Source organism: Euprymna scolopes, chromosome 18, assembly GCF_053919585.1.
Source record: "Euprymna scolopes isolate OS-2025 chromosome 18, ASM5391958v1, whole genome shotgun sequence".
NCBI classification, from domain to species: domain Eukaryota; kingdom Metazoa; phylum Mollusca; class Cephalopoda; order Sepiida; family Sepiolidae; genus Euprymna; species Euprymna scolopes.
This window is the reverse complement of record NC_136499.1, coordinates 103,693,988-103,710,211: the sequence shown is the minus strand read 5'-3', so window position 1 is coordinate 103,710,211 and position 16,224 is coordinate 103,693,988. Positions and strand designations below refer to the sequence as shown.

At 33.2% G+C, this 16,224-nt stretch overlaps 2 protein-coding genes across 2 annotated transcripts in view; one reads left to right on the top strand and one right to left on the bottom strand.

Moving 5' to 3' along the window:
* LOC145297726 (protein RER1-like) overlaps window positions 1-8,581 on the bottom strand; it is a 146,089-nt gene extending 137,508 nt beyond the window's left edge. The window contains exon 1 of the mRNA XM_080143942.1: window positions 8,426-8,581. The gene's annotated coding sequence lies outside the window, so the exon portion shown is untranslated. The remainder of the gene's footprint in view (window positions 1-8,425) is intronic.
* Window positions 8,582-8,630: 49 nt separating this feature from the next.
* LOC145297725 (tRNA pseudouridine synthase A-like) overlaps window positions 8,631-16,224 on the top strand; it is a 56,016-nt gene continuing 48,422 nt past the window's right edge. The window contains exons 1-2 of the mRNA XM_080143941.1: window positions 8,631-9,971; window positions 10,154-10,219. Of these exons, the coding sequence (XP_080000067.1) occupies window positions 10,173-10,219 (47 nt within the window). The 5' untranslated portion in view covers window positions 8,631-9,971; window positions 10,154-10,172. The remainder of the gene's footprint in view (window positions 9,972-10,153; window positions 10,220-16,224) is intronic.

Below are 16,224 nucleotides of genomic sequence, written 5' to 3'. Positions count from 1 at the left end.
AACCCTTTTCAGGTTATTTAATACCGAATCCAAAGATTTTGAAAACAATTTTTTTAATACAATATATTTGTTGTTTTTAAGTCCGTTTCTATTTAACCCATAGTTAGGACCCTAACAGGTACTACCACTCCGGGTCAAAGTGGTTGGGAGCAATGGTAATTAAAGGGTGGCTCCACACTGGATATAGTTTAAGGTCATATCCAGGACCGATTGAAAAGGGAGATTTTTAAAAATTTTTACAAAAACACAGTAAATTTTCTTTATAAAATAAAAGATATGGCAGAAGACTAAAATTGGGCGGAATGGAGATCAGCTATTGTTCCTTGGCTTATTCTCTAAACTTTCAATCACCAAAATACCAAATTCATTCTAGAGGTAAGGAAGATTGTGAAAGCTACAGTTACATGAATCTAGTTTAAATCTATGGAATATTACAAAAAGTTTTTATTTTATTTTACTTTTTAGATAATTGAAAAGGAGCTGATATGCATTTGAACAGCACTGTTACTCTCTGGCACGGATAACAAGAGTTAAAAACGCATAACCTCTTCAAATCTTTATTCACGTTACTTTTTAAATACACCCACTCTCTTGACAACTGGTTCAATAGAATAGAAAAAAAAGAATGCAAGTCAGCAGCTGATTGTTTCACCTGGTTTTAGTGTAATAAAAAAAATTTTCTAACCTCTCTCCATCTCGATCCATGATGACCCAAAGGTATTTTATTTTATTTACCATAAGCTTGCTGCAATGTGAAATCTCTAAATTACATAGTTTCTGGCATTTAGCCGAACACAAAAGAAATAGGGCTTTCATAACTAAAAACGAAATTTATTTAAAAGGTTTTGTTTTGAATAAATTTTACTTTATTAATATTTTTATAACTCATTAAGAGTACTTTTTTTTTTGTTTTGTTTTTTACACAAGGGAGTCATTACTTATCAAGATCCGAAGGCTACTTAATGGTTAATGCATGCAAGGTGGTCCCTAAGACAACAGCGTAGTGGTTGGTAGTGGTGGAGGTTAGGTAGAATTCGATTATTTAAGGTAACGACTCAAGAACTTGTTTACATTTGTTTTGAGGTTGCTGTAAAAATGGAACGGAAATTTAAATTCCGTTCCGTTTTAAATTCGGTACATTTTTACATTACGTACTCCAACTCATCGTTCACGCTGACAAGATTGGAGGTGTTTATTCCGAAAGCCGTTCTTAACATGGTATACCAAATCGACTTTTTTCGTTTAAAAAAAAAATTATTTCGTTTTTGTTAACATTTTATTTTTATAAGAAAATCTTTCGTTTATAAAACGTTGTTGAATGTTATTCTTTAGATTTTTTTTGGGGGGGGGCACAATAAAAAAGATTAATACGGAACGAAATTTAAATTTCCGTTCCATTTTTAAAACAATCGTAAAACAGCATTCTCCGCAAATTTTAACAAACTTTTTCGTCTGACATTTTCCATTCCAATTTTTATATCGTCTAATTTTACAGATGTCCATCTTGAATTTCTGTTAGTATGCTGGCCAATTTACTAATTTAAAACGTCCCCCCCCTCACACAATACACTAAATTGATTTTAATGTATAAAAAAAAAAAAAAGGGTACTAGCCTTTTCTAATAAAATTGCATTGGTTGAGAAACAACGTGTTTATTGAAGATTAAATATGTTTATTTTTGTGGTCAAGGAAATTAAAAAAAAAAAAGAAAAAATGTAAATCCCTACAAAAACTTTAAAAAATACTCATGTTTGTGAATTGAGATGACAACGGTGATTCGTAGACAGAAAAAGCGGAACGTTAAGTGAACTAAAATTGTGAAAAGTGGGTCAAAGGTTTGTAACACTTCCAGCTGAGATTAAAATTACACAGAATGGAATCTTAATTTAAAAGAAAAAAACGAAAGCCGAATTAAATTATGCAAAAGAGTTGTAACCAAACGAAAGGATGAAAAACAAAAAAAAAAAAAAAACTACTCGTCAACATAATTTTATATTGTTAACATTGTACCAAAAATAAGCCAACGAATCCCCCCCCCCAATGGAAGCATAACATGTCAATTTATTCAAAAAAATGAAAAAACAATTACTAATAATTTATTTAACTACGAATTTAATCCTAAAATGTGTCTAAGTTTAACTTCAAATCAAATATGTCTCGGATTAAATTTAGATTAAGATTGAAAAAAAAAAAAAAATTAAGACGTGGAAGAAATTTTAGCTGCTCTCAGCAAATTCTTCCTATTTCAGAAACTTGTGAAAATTAGTTTCAGGACAAACGATTCTTGCGTAGTATTTTTTGTTTTTACAATAAACCTTAACATAAACCGTACATTTTATTTCGATTACTTTTAAAATGATTTGTGCTTTCTACAGATCAGCCCCACGACTGCCGATAATGTGTTAGGCGATTATACAAAATGAAACCTGGGTTCCCTAAACTGAAATAAAAAAAAAATTGATATATTTACATTTAATTTTTTTTTCTTTTACTTTTTATTTATTTATTTTTGTAAACTGTTGCTTCCTTTTGTTTCGGGGGTACTTTTAAGGAATAGTAGCACAGATTTTGTTAAAGTGGGAGCATCCAAGAGTCAGTTACGGAAATTTTAGATGAGTTTACGATTTGAAGGCCAGTTTTTTTTTTTTTTTTTTTTTTTTTGCTTTTGTTCTTTTCGGAAGGGGGGGGTAAAGTTAGGGTAAACGTCGATGTTGGAATACCCTGGCCAAATCACCGTTAAAAAAAATCGTCCACACTCACCAAACTTTAAAATCGACTCGGAAACTCGAAAACAAAATGAAACGAACTGTTTTATTATTACCAGAAAAGATGTATTTCCCGTTATTTTAGAATGAATTTACTCTGACTTCGTCAATACACAGAATTGGCATCAGTCATTTTTATAATGGTTTGGTTTACAATAGGCAGACGTACTAAAAAGTAGTTAAAAACAAATAACAAACGTTATCAAAGGCAAGATAAGTTACAATCTTCTGAAAGAGTTCTAAGTTTTTAGTGTTTTTACTTTAAAACGTTTATTCGGTCCGAAAAACAATTAGTGTCAAACGTTACATAAGAGAAAAAAATGGCCGCGATATAATTCTTAAAGCTTTGAAATCTCGATAATGGCTAAAACTCAAAAATAAAATACTGATAGGAACCCACACAAAATGTTTTCTAGTGCTATTTTAAATTTTTACTTATGAAAAAAAAAAAAAAAAAAAAAAAAAAAACAGAAAATAAATTATATCAGTAAAAAGAAAAATGCAATGTAAATAAATCAAATGTTCGTTTCCCGTTTCAGGAACCAGGATTCATTTTAAAGTCGGTTACGGAAATGACGGAAGCAGTTTACGTTTTAAAAAGCTCAGCGAAGGACAAGGAGTATAAAAAAGTCTGTATAATGCACGTGCAGTCTGCACTAGTCACCGAACGAAAACGGAATAAAAAAAATCACATTTGAATATATATATATTTTTTTATGGTTAAACGAGTCGTAGTGTTTTCGTCGACCATGAAAAAATCTGATGAAATAAGAGGGAGACAACTCAATTCGAAGTGTCGAGGTCAAAATCAGCCTTATATTCAATACAATAGGGTACTTATACAGTTTAATGACGACATTAAAAAATGGAAATATTGAAAAAAATACAATAGTAACTAAATCGAAAATTTTGATTTTCTTACTTGATCGATTTATGTAATTTTTGGAATATGACATCTTCGTTCAGTGATGACATTTTTCTGTATTGGTTTAAGTGTAATTCTGAATGTGCACAAGTGTTTTCAAATTATAATTTGCTCCGTTCTTGTTTAAAACAAATACAAAATTTATAAGGAAAGAAAAATTAGGTTAAAAAAAGTGCTAGTGCATTTACTGATCCGCACTATTTTTTTTAAATCGTATTTCCAAGTTTAAAGTTTTGTTTTTTATTCAATTGAAAGGTTAAAGTAAAGAATAGTTAGAAAACACCCTCCCCATGTTAAGAATGGCTTTTTAAATAACATTATTTCAGCACGGATCAATAAGTGCACTCACTAGTACCAAAAAATGAAAGTGAATGCTAGAAATTAAAATATTTAGAATAGAGATTTTTATTATGAAAAAGCAAAAAATAAAGTTTCGATTTTGAAGAGGTTCAATTGTAGTATTTCCCGTTTTTCGATCACATTTTTGATGTAACAAATTTAACAATTGGGTACTTATGCAGAAAAGGTACCGTGCTGGAATATTTAGAAACCCATTCCAAAAATAAGGGGACGGTGTTTTGTAACTATTCCGTACTTTCACCTAACAATTTAGGATAAATTTTTACTTCAACGGCAACTCGCCTTTAAAGTAAGGTTTTTCGATTTTCGGATCTGCTGAAACCGAATATGACATTCAAATTTAAGGCAGTAGTTTTCAGGACATTAACACATTTTTTCCAATGTATTTAATGAATTTTTTCCAATGTATTTAATGAATGTCAGTGGTGGTGATGGGTCGGCATTCTTAAACATGGGAAGGAATACAGGAGAGGTGTTTTTTAATATTAGTATTTTGTTCGGTTCCAAAAAACAGGGCCGCCAATGAAAACATAAGGGATTACATTGAATAAAGGTCTTAATACCCAGAAAACTTTATCTGCCCCAAATTTAAATGATATTCGTTTTCAGCATACTATAAAAGTCGTTAATTTAACGGTGAATATTGAGGTGCCTTTAAAGTAATACCCAATTTAGTAAACAAAACCTACCGTAAAATATAATTTTTGACGCGTGCAGAAACGGCCACCACTGATAACATAGGGAATTACATTGCTTAATATCCGGAAAAGTACTTGTTTGCGTTAAATTTAAATGCCGTATTCATTTTCAGCACATCCGAAAACCTATCGTCGTCATTGTAAAAGTGGTTGTTAGGGTGGAAAGCAAGTAAAAAAATAAATAAGTGGCCAGAAAGTGGGTGCTGATTTTACATTAAATTTATATAGAAAAGTTATACCCACTTTTAAAAAAATTTCTTCAGGTACGGCATAATCACGTTTGACACCGGTTCCCCTCAGATCACCGAAGTTAAGGAACGTCGAGCCTGGTCAGAATCAGATGGGTGACCATTAGGGACTTCCATGTGCTCTCCGCATTGTTTCCAGTCGTCCTGGACTCCTTGTTACTGGGCTCAAGCCAAGCAGTGCCGATTCAGGAGAGGGGTGACTGGGAATGCGCAACTAACCCTACAGGGGTTATCCTTTGTCTTTCGAAACTAAACGAAAGGATCAAATTTCTACATATGAAATTTATTTGGTAATTGTGCATAAAACGAGAGCCTAACTTTCAAACACACGGGAAGCTGGCACCTGCGTCTCTCGATGTATGGAAACCAAATAGATACAATTTTCCAATATATTTTGTTTTTTTAACCCCCAATAATAAAAATATTAAAATACGCAAAAAAAATAAAATTTATCAATTTTTTTTTTATTTAATCGCATCTGTTCAAACAAATACCTTTATTTAAGTTAATGTTATATATTTTCAAACTACTTAGATACAGAAACATGAAAAAAAAAAAACTGTCATATTTTTTACAATTTTAGTTTCAAAAAGGTGAATGTGCAACAGAATAGTTTAAGTTTTAAAATATAAATATTTCACGTTAAAAACATTAAATTCAAACAACATAAGTACGAAACTAGTAGCTATTTACTATGCCTCCCCACGGGACAGAGTTAGACACCAGGGTCGTTTTTTAACGTGGAGAAAAGGTACAAAAATAAAAAATTGTCTCAGTCGTGAAGGACTGATCCTCCACCGAAAGAGAACAAGAAATGAAAGTGCAGCATCTGAAGAACAGATACTACACTTTGATCTTGACCAAAAGGCCAGAAAGTAAAAAAAAAAAAAAATCTAGTAGATCAGATCATATATTGCCGAAACAGTTATTTGAAAATTGTATACATTTTGTGCTTCCATGCCTTAATTGAGAGACGCGAAAAAATTGATAAAAGTTCACGTATTTTTATATATATAAAAATACGTAAACTTTTATCAATTTTTTTTTTATCATAAGAGTGTAAAAAAATAAACACATATTTGAAAATTGTATCTATTTTGTGCTTCCATACATCAATTGAGATACGCGGGTGCCAGCTTCCGGTGTGTTTGAAAAGTTAGGCTCTCGTTTTATGCACAATCACCAACTATTTCTCGGCACCACTTAAATGCTATATTTGTTTTCAGAACACTCGAAAACCTATAAAGATCGTCATTGTAAAGGTTGTTTTTGTGTGTATGGGGAGGGGTTGAAAAGAATTTTGACCATTTTTTTTTCAACTCCTTTATTTTATGTAACAGTTTTATAACAAAAAAAAAAAAAAAAAAAACCCGTAAAATTCGGCGAATGAGTTCAGTTTCGAATTGCCAAAAACAATATGAAATAAATGAAAATATATATTTTAAATGACATTTATGCATTTTATTATCCCGTGCAAGTTTAGAAAACCATTTTTAGCATGGGAAGGAAAGAGTGCTGCTTTGCTTTGTTAATTCTTTCCTTTCCGCAGACGGAACTCTAAGATGAAACGGTTTAAGTGGCAAATTTAAAAATAAAATGCAATCTTTAAGCATTTTTAATAGTCCAAATTTAATGCATTTTTTTTTTTTTTTACGGAACCAAAGTTTAATTTTCGGCGGTCGTCGCTTTTCGACTGTTGTGACTCCGATTTCAGGCATCTTATATGGGTAGCCATCCAATTCAAAGCCTCGTTTGTGTATAAATATTGGAGAAAAAAAAAATGACATTTAATTTGATCGAGTAGAGTTTTTTTTTTTTTTGTTGTTTTACAGCGGAAAACACGTTCTTATGAGCGCGCGTTTTAAGTCAGCCATTATGAAATTTGTTGAACACTCCACGGGAGATAACTCCATGTAAAGCGCCGATACTCCCTCCATCTTTATTACTAGCTTTTCTTCCTAAAAATCAAACCTTTTGCTCAGTATCAAATTGTTTTTTCGCTGTAAAAGAATACTTGATAAAACTTAAGTGAAATTTTGGTGCTAATGCAGAGAATGATCCTATTTTTTAAATCGTATTTCCACGTTTAATCAAAGTTTGTTTTTTATTATTATTCAATTGTAAGGTTAAAGTACAGAATAGGTAAAAAAAACACCTTCCTCTCCCCAGGTTAAGAATGGCTTTTTAAATAATAACGTTATTATTTCAGTACGGATCATTCTCTGCATGAGTACCGAATTTTTTTTTTTCCGAGAACTTCGTTCCATAACGGATATGTGCAATATAACCTTTTTTCGATATTTTCATTTTTTTTTTTTTTTTTTTTTTTTTTTTTTATGTCTTGATTAAACTGTACAAGTACCAAAAAAAAAAAAGAAAAAGAAAAAATGGTTATTGGGTGTATTTTTTTTATGACAAATCGGTTCATTTTGCAATACTTACGCAGAATACGGACCGTGCTGAAATAACGTTTTTAACCTGAGGAAGTGGTAGCGTTTTGGGTACTTATGCACTTATGTTACCGTGCTGAAATAACATTTCAGCTTTAACATTGGGAGAGGGTTTTGTAACTGTTCTGTACTTTCACCTTAAAAAGTAACAGTAAAAATTTGAATTAAACTTAAATTCAAATAAAAAAAAACAACAAACAGCACCCCGTATTCTGCACAGGTATTCATTTTCTATTTAAAAAAAAAAAAAAAAAAAAAAAAAAACGGGTGCTAGTGCAAGTTTAAAGTTTTAGGATATATTTTTTTTTATTCAATTGTAAGGTTGAAGTATAGAATAGATACAAAACACCCTCCCCATGTTAAGAATGGCTTTTTAAATAACGTTATTATTTACGTCCGGATGATCACTTTCTGCAGTTCTTCTGCACTAGTACCAAAAAACGTTAGTTTTCTTAGAAACACTTCCAATGTAGGTAAAGGAAAAAAAAAAAAAAAAAAAAAAAAGATATATTGAATCATTATTCTAAGGTGATAAAACAAGATAAAACGGTTAATGACAAAAACAAGATAAAAGTTGGAATGTGTCAGCAGGAAAGATAAAAACTCAGCCATTATGAGCAACTGTAGTAGTAGCAATAAAGACGACTATTAAAAAAAAAAAAATACAGCGACCCATTTCAGAAAAGGATAACAAGAAGTCAAAAATGAATGAGACAATGTTAACAAAAACAAATTATAACAAAATAAACAAAATTAGAAGCTTCTGAGGGGTCCATTTTCTTTGGCCCAAAACATAAAAATTACTTAAAATCACGAAAGCCATCACCGACAAATAGATTTATATAGACATATACTACTTCTTACAGAGACTACCTATTTTATTTTTAAGAAATGATCAGGCTGTGGGAAGAAAAACTCTATTAGCCTTCTAGATTATTAATTATTATTAACAAGGTTGAAAAAAATTAATCCTTCTTACCCCACGGGTGGAATCAACAGACTGTCCCTGGCCTCAAAAGAATTAAGTGGAAAATCTCAAAGTGGGATGATTCGATTAAAAAAAAGTTCCTCGACGCCAACCGGAAGTGACCGGTGAGCCACGTTGCAAGCAAAGCCTCGATTTCAAAGTTGACACTGCGCATGCGTCACCGGAAGTGCCAGGCCACGTGCTTATATTCAATCTAAACGTTTGTTTACAACTTTAAGGCTGCATTTTACTTTTTTAAATTCTGCATTTTATCAAAAAAAAAATATATGTATATAAATATATATATATGCATGAGAGAAGATGCATTTCTTCTGGATCTGATTTTATTGCCAGCAGTTTACTTCAAAGGAGGAAACATCAAAGGAATATTAATGCTCACAAAGCAGTCTCCAGTCGCATGAAAACATCCCAGTCAAGAAAGATGTTAGGTTTTTGCAGTGAGGTATCGACGATCTCCTACATACAACGCCTGGTACTCCCAAATGATCACCCATCTGGTATTGACCAGGCTCCACGTTGCTTAACTTCAATGATCGAACGAGAACCGCTGTGTCAAGGTGATTACTCTGTACAATGTTATTGACATAGGGTTTTAATTTCTTAAACTTCGATTGTATTGGAAGGAGAAGTCAAGGGTTGAAAATCTACGCTCTATTTGTCGACCCTGTCACGACGGTATAAAACATTGCATAAAAAGAAGCTGGTCTCCACTGATCTGGTACGGGAGAGGCTTCACCAAATGCAACTTATCTAATTGTCTTTAGTGACAATCATTTACTGGTAATTGCAATGTTATGGTAAATTTTACCATAATATTGCAATAAAATTATTTTAAACGTTCACAATCCATTCAATCGTACGATGATTACGTAAAAATCATATTTATACCCAACCACGATGGCTGTATCTGACACAAAAGGTCAAACTTTTAATGTCGTGTAGTTCATTGGCATTGCCGCTATAAGAACGCGCAATCCCGGTTACTGGATGGGACTTGTCGACATTCCCGGTAAGTTGATCGACGATAATCCTAAGTGGGCATCCCCTTTATAGCATCTGAAAGGGTGGGTGGGTGACTTCCTTCCTGAGAAGTGAGCAGCCTCGAGTAGACTACATCCAAATTGTTGCTTGATATCCGACGAAAGGGAATAAATAACGAATTTGAAATTATTTTTTACATTTTTATGAAGAACACGATTAAACAAATCTTCTGAAAAAAAAAAATACGATTTTTACTTTTGTAAAAAAAAAAAAAAAAAAAAAATTTACAAAATAAATAACTTTTTGATCGAACTTTTTGATCGAACTTTTTACACTATTTCGAATGAAGTAACTTCTGACCTTCGAATATGGAAACGTTTGAAATCTTTGTCAAATTCGGAATCCTGGATGGAATTTCGAACTAAACCCTTTATTTATTCATAACGAGATATATTTTTCTTGTTCCATCAGCCATAATCTGCTAAAAAAAAAGTCTTGTGGATTATTTTTATATTTTATTTTTTAATACGGCTAACATCGAGAGAAAAAAAAAAGGGTAAAACTATACAAACACCGTGACAGCGAATTAACCCTACCCCTAACCCTAACCCTAACCCCTAACCCTAACCCTAAACCTAACCCTAACCCTAAACCCTAAACCCTAACCCTAACCCTAATCCTAATCCTAACCCTAACCCTAACGCTGTCACGGTGTTTGTATAATAATACAAAAAAAAGGATCACAGAAATCTTGAATATGGGTAGATTTTTGATCTATCTTTCGTATATCGGAACTCATTACAGGTATTTACTTTCAAATAACTTCATGAATAAGTGCTTCTACATTTATGAACCCGTGATTTCCACGAAGTTACTCTGGTGTGCCGGGCAGATGACGGGAAAAATCGGAAACGGTCGGACGAGCCTTATTACAAAAACAAAAATTGTTACAACCCCCTTTCCCCCCCCCCATGGTCCTGGATATGACCTAAGATTATATCCGATGGTGAAGCCGGGGAAGCCCCACCTTGCGGGCCTTGGGGAGTGTGGAACCACCCTTTAATTGCCATTGCTCCCAGGTCCACTCTAACCCGGAGTGGTAGTACCTGTTAGGGTCCCAACTATGGGTTAAATAGAATCCGACTTAAAAAAAAATATACTCCATTAAAAATCGTTCCTCAAAATAACTAGATTCGGCATTAAATAACCTGAAAAGGGGTTGATATGCCGTAAAACAAAAACAACCAACCAACCTCAACCTTCCCCCCATGTTTAGAATGGCGACGACCACTGAAATTCATAAAGTAATACATTGGAGGAGAAAAAATGTCTTAATATACAGAAAACTGCTTGTCGACCGTTTGCAGTTCTTCCTGTCATTCGCCGGGCAGGGCACATTCGAATAACTTCGAGAAAATCGCGGGTTCATAAATGCAAAAAGTATCTATTTCTTGTCACGGTCTTCCTGCTGACTGTGTTCATCCTGCTTATAACCTTTTTTTTTTTTTTTTTTTTCAAGACTAAGGCCAATAGGCCCCTTCTGCCTCATCTTTTTTTTTTCTTTTTAGCTATATCTTTTGTTTATTAAATTATTATGTGAAAGTAGAGAATAGCTACAAAACACCCTCCCATGTTAAAAATGGGTTTCTAAATAATGTTATTATTTCAGCACGGTACGTATTCTATATAATGTCATTATCTTTTACTTTTAAGACTGAAATTTGCAACTTAGTCTTCCCATCCTTATAGAAATGTGCAACCACCTTGGAAATGATGCAGGTTTGCCTAAAGTAAAAGTAACAATAACAGGTGCTTGCTAGGGCACTTATTGATCCGTGCTAATTTTTAAATAGTATTTTCAAGTTTCATTAAAGTCTTATATCTGTTTTTATTAACCTGTTAGGTTAAAAGTACTGAATACGTACAAAACACCCTCCCCTCCCATGTTAAGAATGGCTTTCTAAATAATAACGTTATTTCAGCACGGATCAATAAGTACACTAGTCCCTAATAACAAATTCATGAATAAATCTTATGTGTAAAATTATACAGGTAAGAAAAAGAGTAAATTTTTGTTGCGTTTGTTGCCTATTTGCTTTTTCACACCATTTTTGGCACTTCTGCATGTCGGTGACATATTAGCAACTGAGACGAGTTATCGACCCCTGTTCTTCGAAATAGAACTGACGTTAGCGGCCATTATGTGAACCTCAAATATAAACAAGTGTTTACGATAACACAAAAATATATAACAAAAAAAACACAAAAATATGAAAATCGAAACATTTATTGAATAAAAAATGTATCAAAATATAATTTTAATGTATTAATATAATTTCTTTTCAATGAGTGATTCATAATTGAAAATAAAATAAATTTGATAAAAACATAATTCATAGATTGTTTTTAAAATTATTTTTTTTTTACGGTAAAGTTGCATAAAAATATAGCAAAATATAATTTTAAAAAAAATACATTTATAGCGGTTTAAGTTTTTTTTTTTTTTTTTGTACAGAAAGATTGTATAAAAATGTAGCAAAATATAATTTGGGTTTGTATTACTGTACACATAGATTCGAAAAAGTTGTCAAAAAAACAAATATATAACAAATAAATGTTATCAAAGGCCAGATAAGTTACTTTTCTACCTAACTGGATATGTTTTCAGTGTTTTTATTTAATGTAACATATTTATTCAGCTCGAAAAACATACTGTATTTACCGATGTATTGGAAAATTCAAAATGGCGCCCGACTCTCTCTTTAACACGGTAAGTTTGGGAAAAGGTGCTATAAATATAAAACTAGACAAAATACTGTTAGAAACTCGCTCAATATATATTACCGTGACATAGGTTGACATATATTCGGTGTTTTTTTAATAGTATTTTGTCTAGTTTATTATTTATAACACCTTTTCCGAACTTACCGTGTTAAAGAGAGAGTCGGGCGCCATTTTGAATTTTCCAATACATCGGTAAACAATGTACGTTTTTCGAGCTGAATAAACATGTTATATTGAATAAAAACACGGAAAATATATCCAGTTTGGTGGAAAAGTAACTTATATTGCTTTTGATAACATTTATTTGTCATATATTTGTTTTTTGACAACTTTTTCGAATCTGTGTATAATAATACAAACCTCTGTCGGCGGTTCTTGAAACACACATTCGCCTCATGTCACTGACATGCAGAAGTGCCCCATTTATTTATTGTGGGTAAATAAAAAAAAGTCGTATGGCAAAACAAGATGCGATAAAAAAAAAAAGTGTCTAGGCGATAAAAATGATTTGTTATTTTTTGTTTTTGGTAAATCTTTTACTTGCTTTCCACCTTCGCAGTCACCTTTTTAAAATGACGATTTTTACAGCTTTTCGGGTATGCTGAAGACGAATATCGCATTTAAATTTGCCGCAAACAAGTAGTTTTCCGGATATAAAGCAATTTTAGTCCTTATGTTAACACTGGTAAACATTTTTGTATGCGCAAGCACATCAATGTAAATGCGATATTCGTTTTCAGCATACCCGAAAACGAAATCTAGAAAAGTCATCATTTTAAAGGTGATTGCTAAAATGGAAAGTAAGAAAAAAATTTAACTTGTTGTTTTTTATTATTATTAAATGAGAATTCATTTTGAGTTAAAATCTACTTAGTATTACGCATGTAATCCAAAGAAAAACATATTTGGCGTCTTACTGGAACCGGAAGTAGTGCATTATGATGTAAAAATGAAACTGGTTTAACGTTAACCGAAACAAATCAAGCACTTTCATTATCCCAAAAAACAATTTTAATAATTTCCGGGATTAAATATTATAATAATTTGCATGAGAAGAGTTTACAAATTTTTATTTAATGCACTTTGTCTGTCTTTGGCTAAGTTGGTTCCCTACAGATTCCAAAACGGTTGGGCCGATTTTCTGGAAATTTCACACAAATGTACTCTGTGTCTGGGAGTGTTCTTAAATATGTTTTATATCGGAATGCCGCCCCCCCCCGCCTAATAAATAACGATAATCAATAACATCCGAATAAGTAACAGTCTGTAGCAACCGCCAGAATAAATCCCTGACAGGAACTTTTCACAACGATCACTGTTTCAACACCTACACATGTGAAGAACGCATAGGTACACGATGCTGTGATGCGACCATCGCACACATGGAACAAAAGGAACTATATTACGCTTCCTCATGTAGTAATACAGTAAACAGGCTGGAACATTCGAGAAGGCCTGTATATAAGGATTTGCCCGACAAAATAAAACTAGTTTCCTCTTCGATTTCTCAAGTGCCGTACATGTTCAAGATAACTCCGTCTCGTTCTGAATATTCTTATTTCAAACTACTGTTCTTATGATATGAATGTGTGCACACACACGCACACATACACACACATGTATTTGCTTATTTTATTTATGGACTGTTCTCCTCAAAAATAGCCACATTAACTTTAAGCCACGTGCGGCACTCTGATCTGTAAGAAATTATTCAATCATCGTACAGGCCCTAACTGCCATTGTATCGATCGATTTGATTGGTCGAATCTAACCAGACATGTCACATGCCTTTGGCGCCAATTTCTATTTCCCTTTCAGTTTCTTCAGTTCCTTTCAGACGAGCGAAGAAGGACTCATTTTTTATTATGTGTTCTATAAGGAGATTTGGGCGCTAACAGTCGTGCCTTCTTTACTTCAGAACTTTGCCGTGGACGAAGTATAAACATTTATCAAAGCCTACGAGTTGACTCACTTATAAGACAGAATGTCTTTAACCACATTACAGACTTTTAACCTTCTTCTCCGGTATGCAGCCTTTTTTACGTTTGCTACCAACCTTTTGAGGCCATGAGATCCTATGGAACATGGCTGACTTCATCCTTTACCCGGACTTCGAAAACATTGTAGAATGCAAAAGGACACTAACTACGGCTCGTAGAAGCAAACTTCCAAAGTTGGACGCCAGATGGCACACTATTCTGTAATAATATCCTATTGGTCTTGAATTTTATAGGTAGGGTTTGTTGTTTTGTGGTTGTCTTATTTCTTGCCTTCAACAGAGAGCATCGAATATGTTAGATAAAATTCCCATCTCGACATAAAATAATTCCTAACAGGTTCTACTAGTATTTTGTTTAACTTTTGAGTTTAAAACGATTATTGAGACTCTGAGGATGCGATCCTCTCATCTCAGCCATTTTTTCCTTGTTCCCACGTAACACTCGACACTACTTGTTTTTCGAACTGAATAAAGGTTTTAAAATAATTTTCTACTACTGGAACCGGTGACAAGGCAACACAGTACCTTCACTTTTTTGTTATTCAGTATTATAAGAAATTCTGCAGAAATAAGCAGGCTCTTTATTGGATGGTTTGTCTGCCCACGGATTTGTTTGAACCAATCAGATTGCATGTTTTTACTAACTGCCGAGGATGTGCTTGGCGCCAAAATTATCTTTTCAGATCGCCAGAATGCAAAAAGACGCAGGCTGAAATGGACATCGAGTTCTCGCTCGAAGCATCGAAATTACTTTGTTACTTTGAGACGTTTTAATGGCCAAATGTGAGGCAAAATGTTACTATCATTTGCAACCACAAATGCCCTTATGTTGAGGGAATTATTACATTTTGGATGTTGTTGTGCTCTGTGAATCTTTCGAACCTGTTAGATAAACTTCCCATTTTGCTGCAAACTAATTCCTGACAGTATTATTTGATTTGTGGACTATTCTTCTCAAAAATAGCCACATGGACCTTAAGTCAACATGCAGCACTCTGATCATAAAAAAAAATCAGTAATTTCAAACCTCGTGCTTATCTCACAAAATGCTCACTTCACTAATCCTTCATTATAAACATTCCACACAAGAAAAAACTCATGTTGGAACAATTTAAACTAATATTCCTAACACGTAAATAGATGTTGTTTATTTCATTTTAATACTGCAATTTCGTGTTCTTTGTTGAGTGTCATTATTTTACGGATTTAATTTTCAATTTTTTTTTTATGTGAGGATGTGGATTGGTGAAACCTTTTTATTAAGCGGCGATCCCGTTAAATTTACTTTTAATGGTCCCTCGGGTACTTTCGACTTCAATAAAGTTGCAGCACGCGCTACCACGGTCCTAAAAATTGATAAATCCCGATTATTAATTGGTTATATTACTGAACCACATTCCTACAAGTGGTGACTCTGACGTGAGTCCCTACACCGATGAATGGGTAGATTGTTGTTGATGATCAGCAACAAGTTTTGGAATATTTGGTTCCATATTTGATGGAAAAATTTAAACTAATATTCCTAACATGTAAATAAATGTTAATTTTTATTTTTATTTCGGACTATTAGTCTCATCTTTATTAGTTGTTGTTTTTTGTTTTTTTTAATCTTTTTTATTGGTTCACAACGTTTCGGCCAACTTCCTCTGGCCTTCGTCAGGTGGTAACCGCGACGGATAGGAACTTCGAATCTCCTAACTGCATTCTCAGCCATCACTGCCATCCGTAGTTGTTGTCGTCTCACCACATTTTTGACCAATTACCTCTGGCACGCTTTGGGTGGGATTGAAACCGCTATCTTCAGACAATGTTCATCTGGAACCGTAGAGATTCAACGTCTCTATCAACTGCGCCACGGGCCCCGAAGGGCGATCAAGGTTGGATTCTTTGATCTTATAAATCCACATTTATTTATTATCTGATCTTCCATAGTCGGGTCCGTACCGATTGGTGCATGTAAATAAATGTTGTTTATTTCTTGTCAATACTGCGATTTTGTGTTCTTTGTCGAGTGTCGTTATTTTCC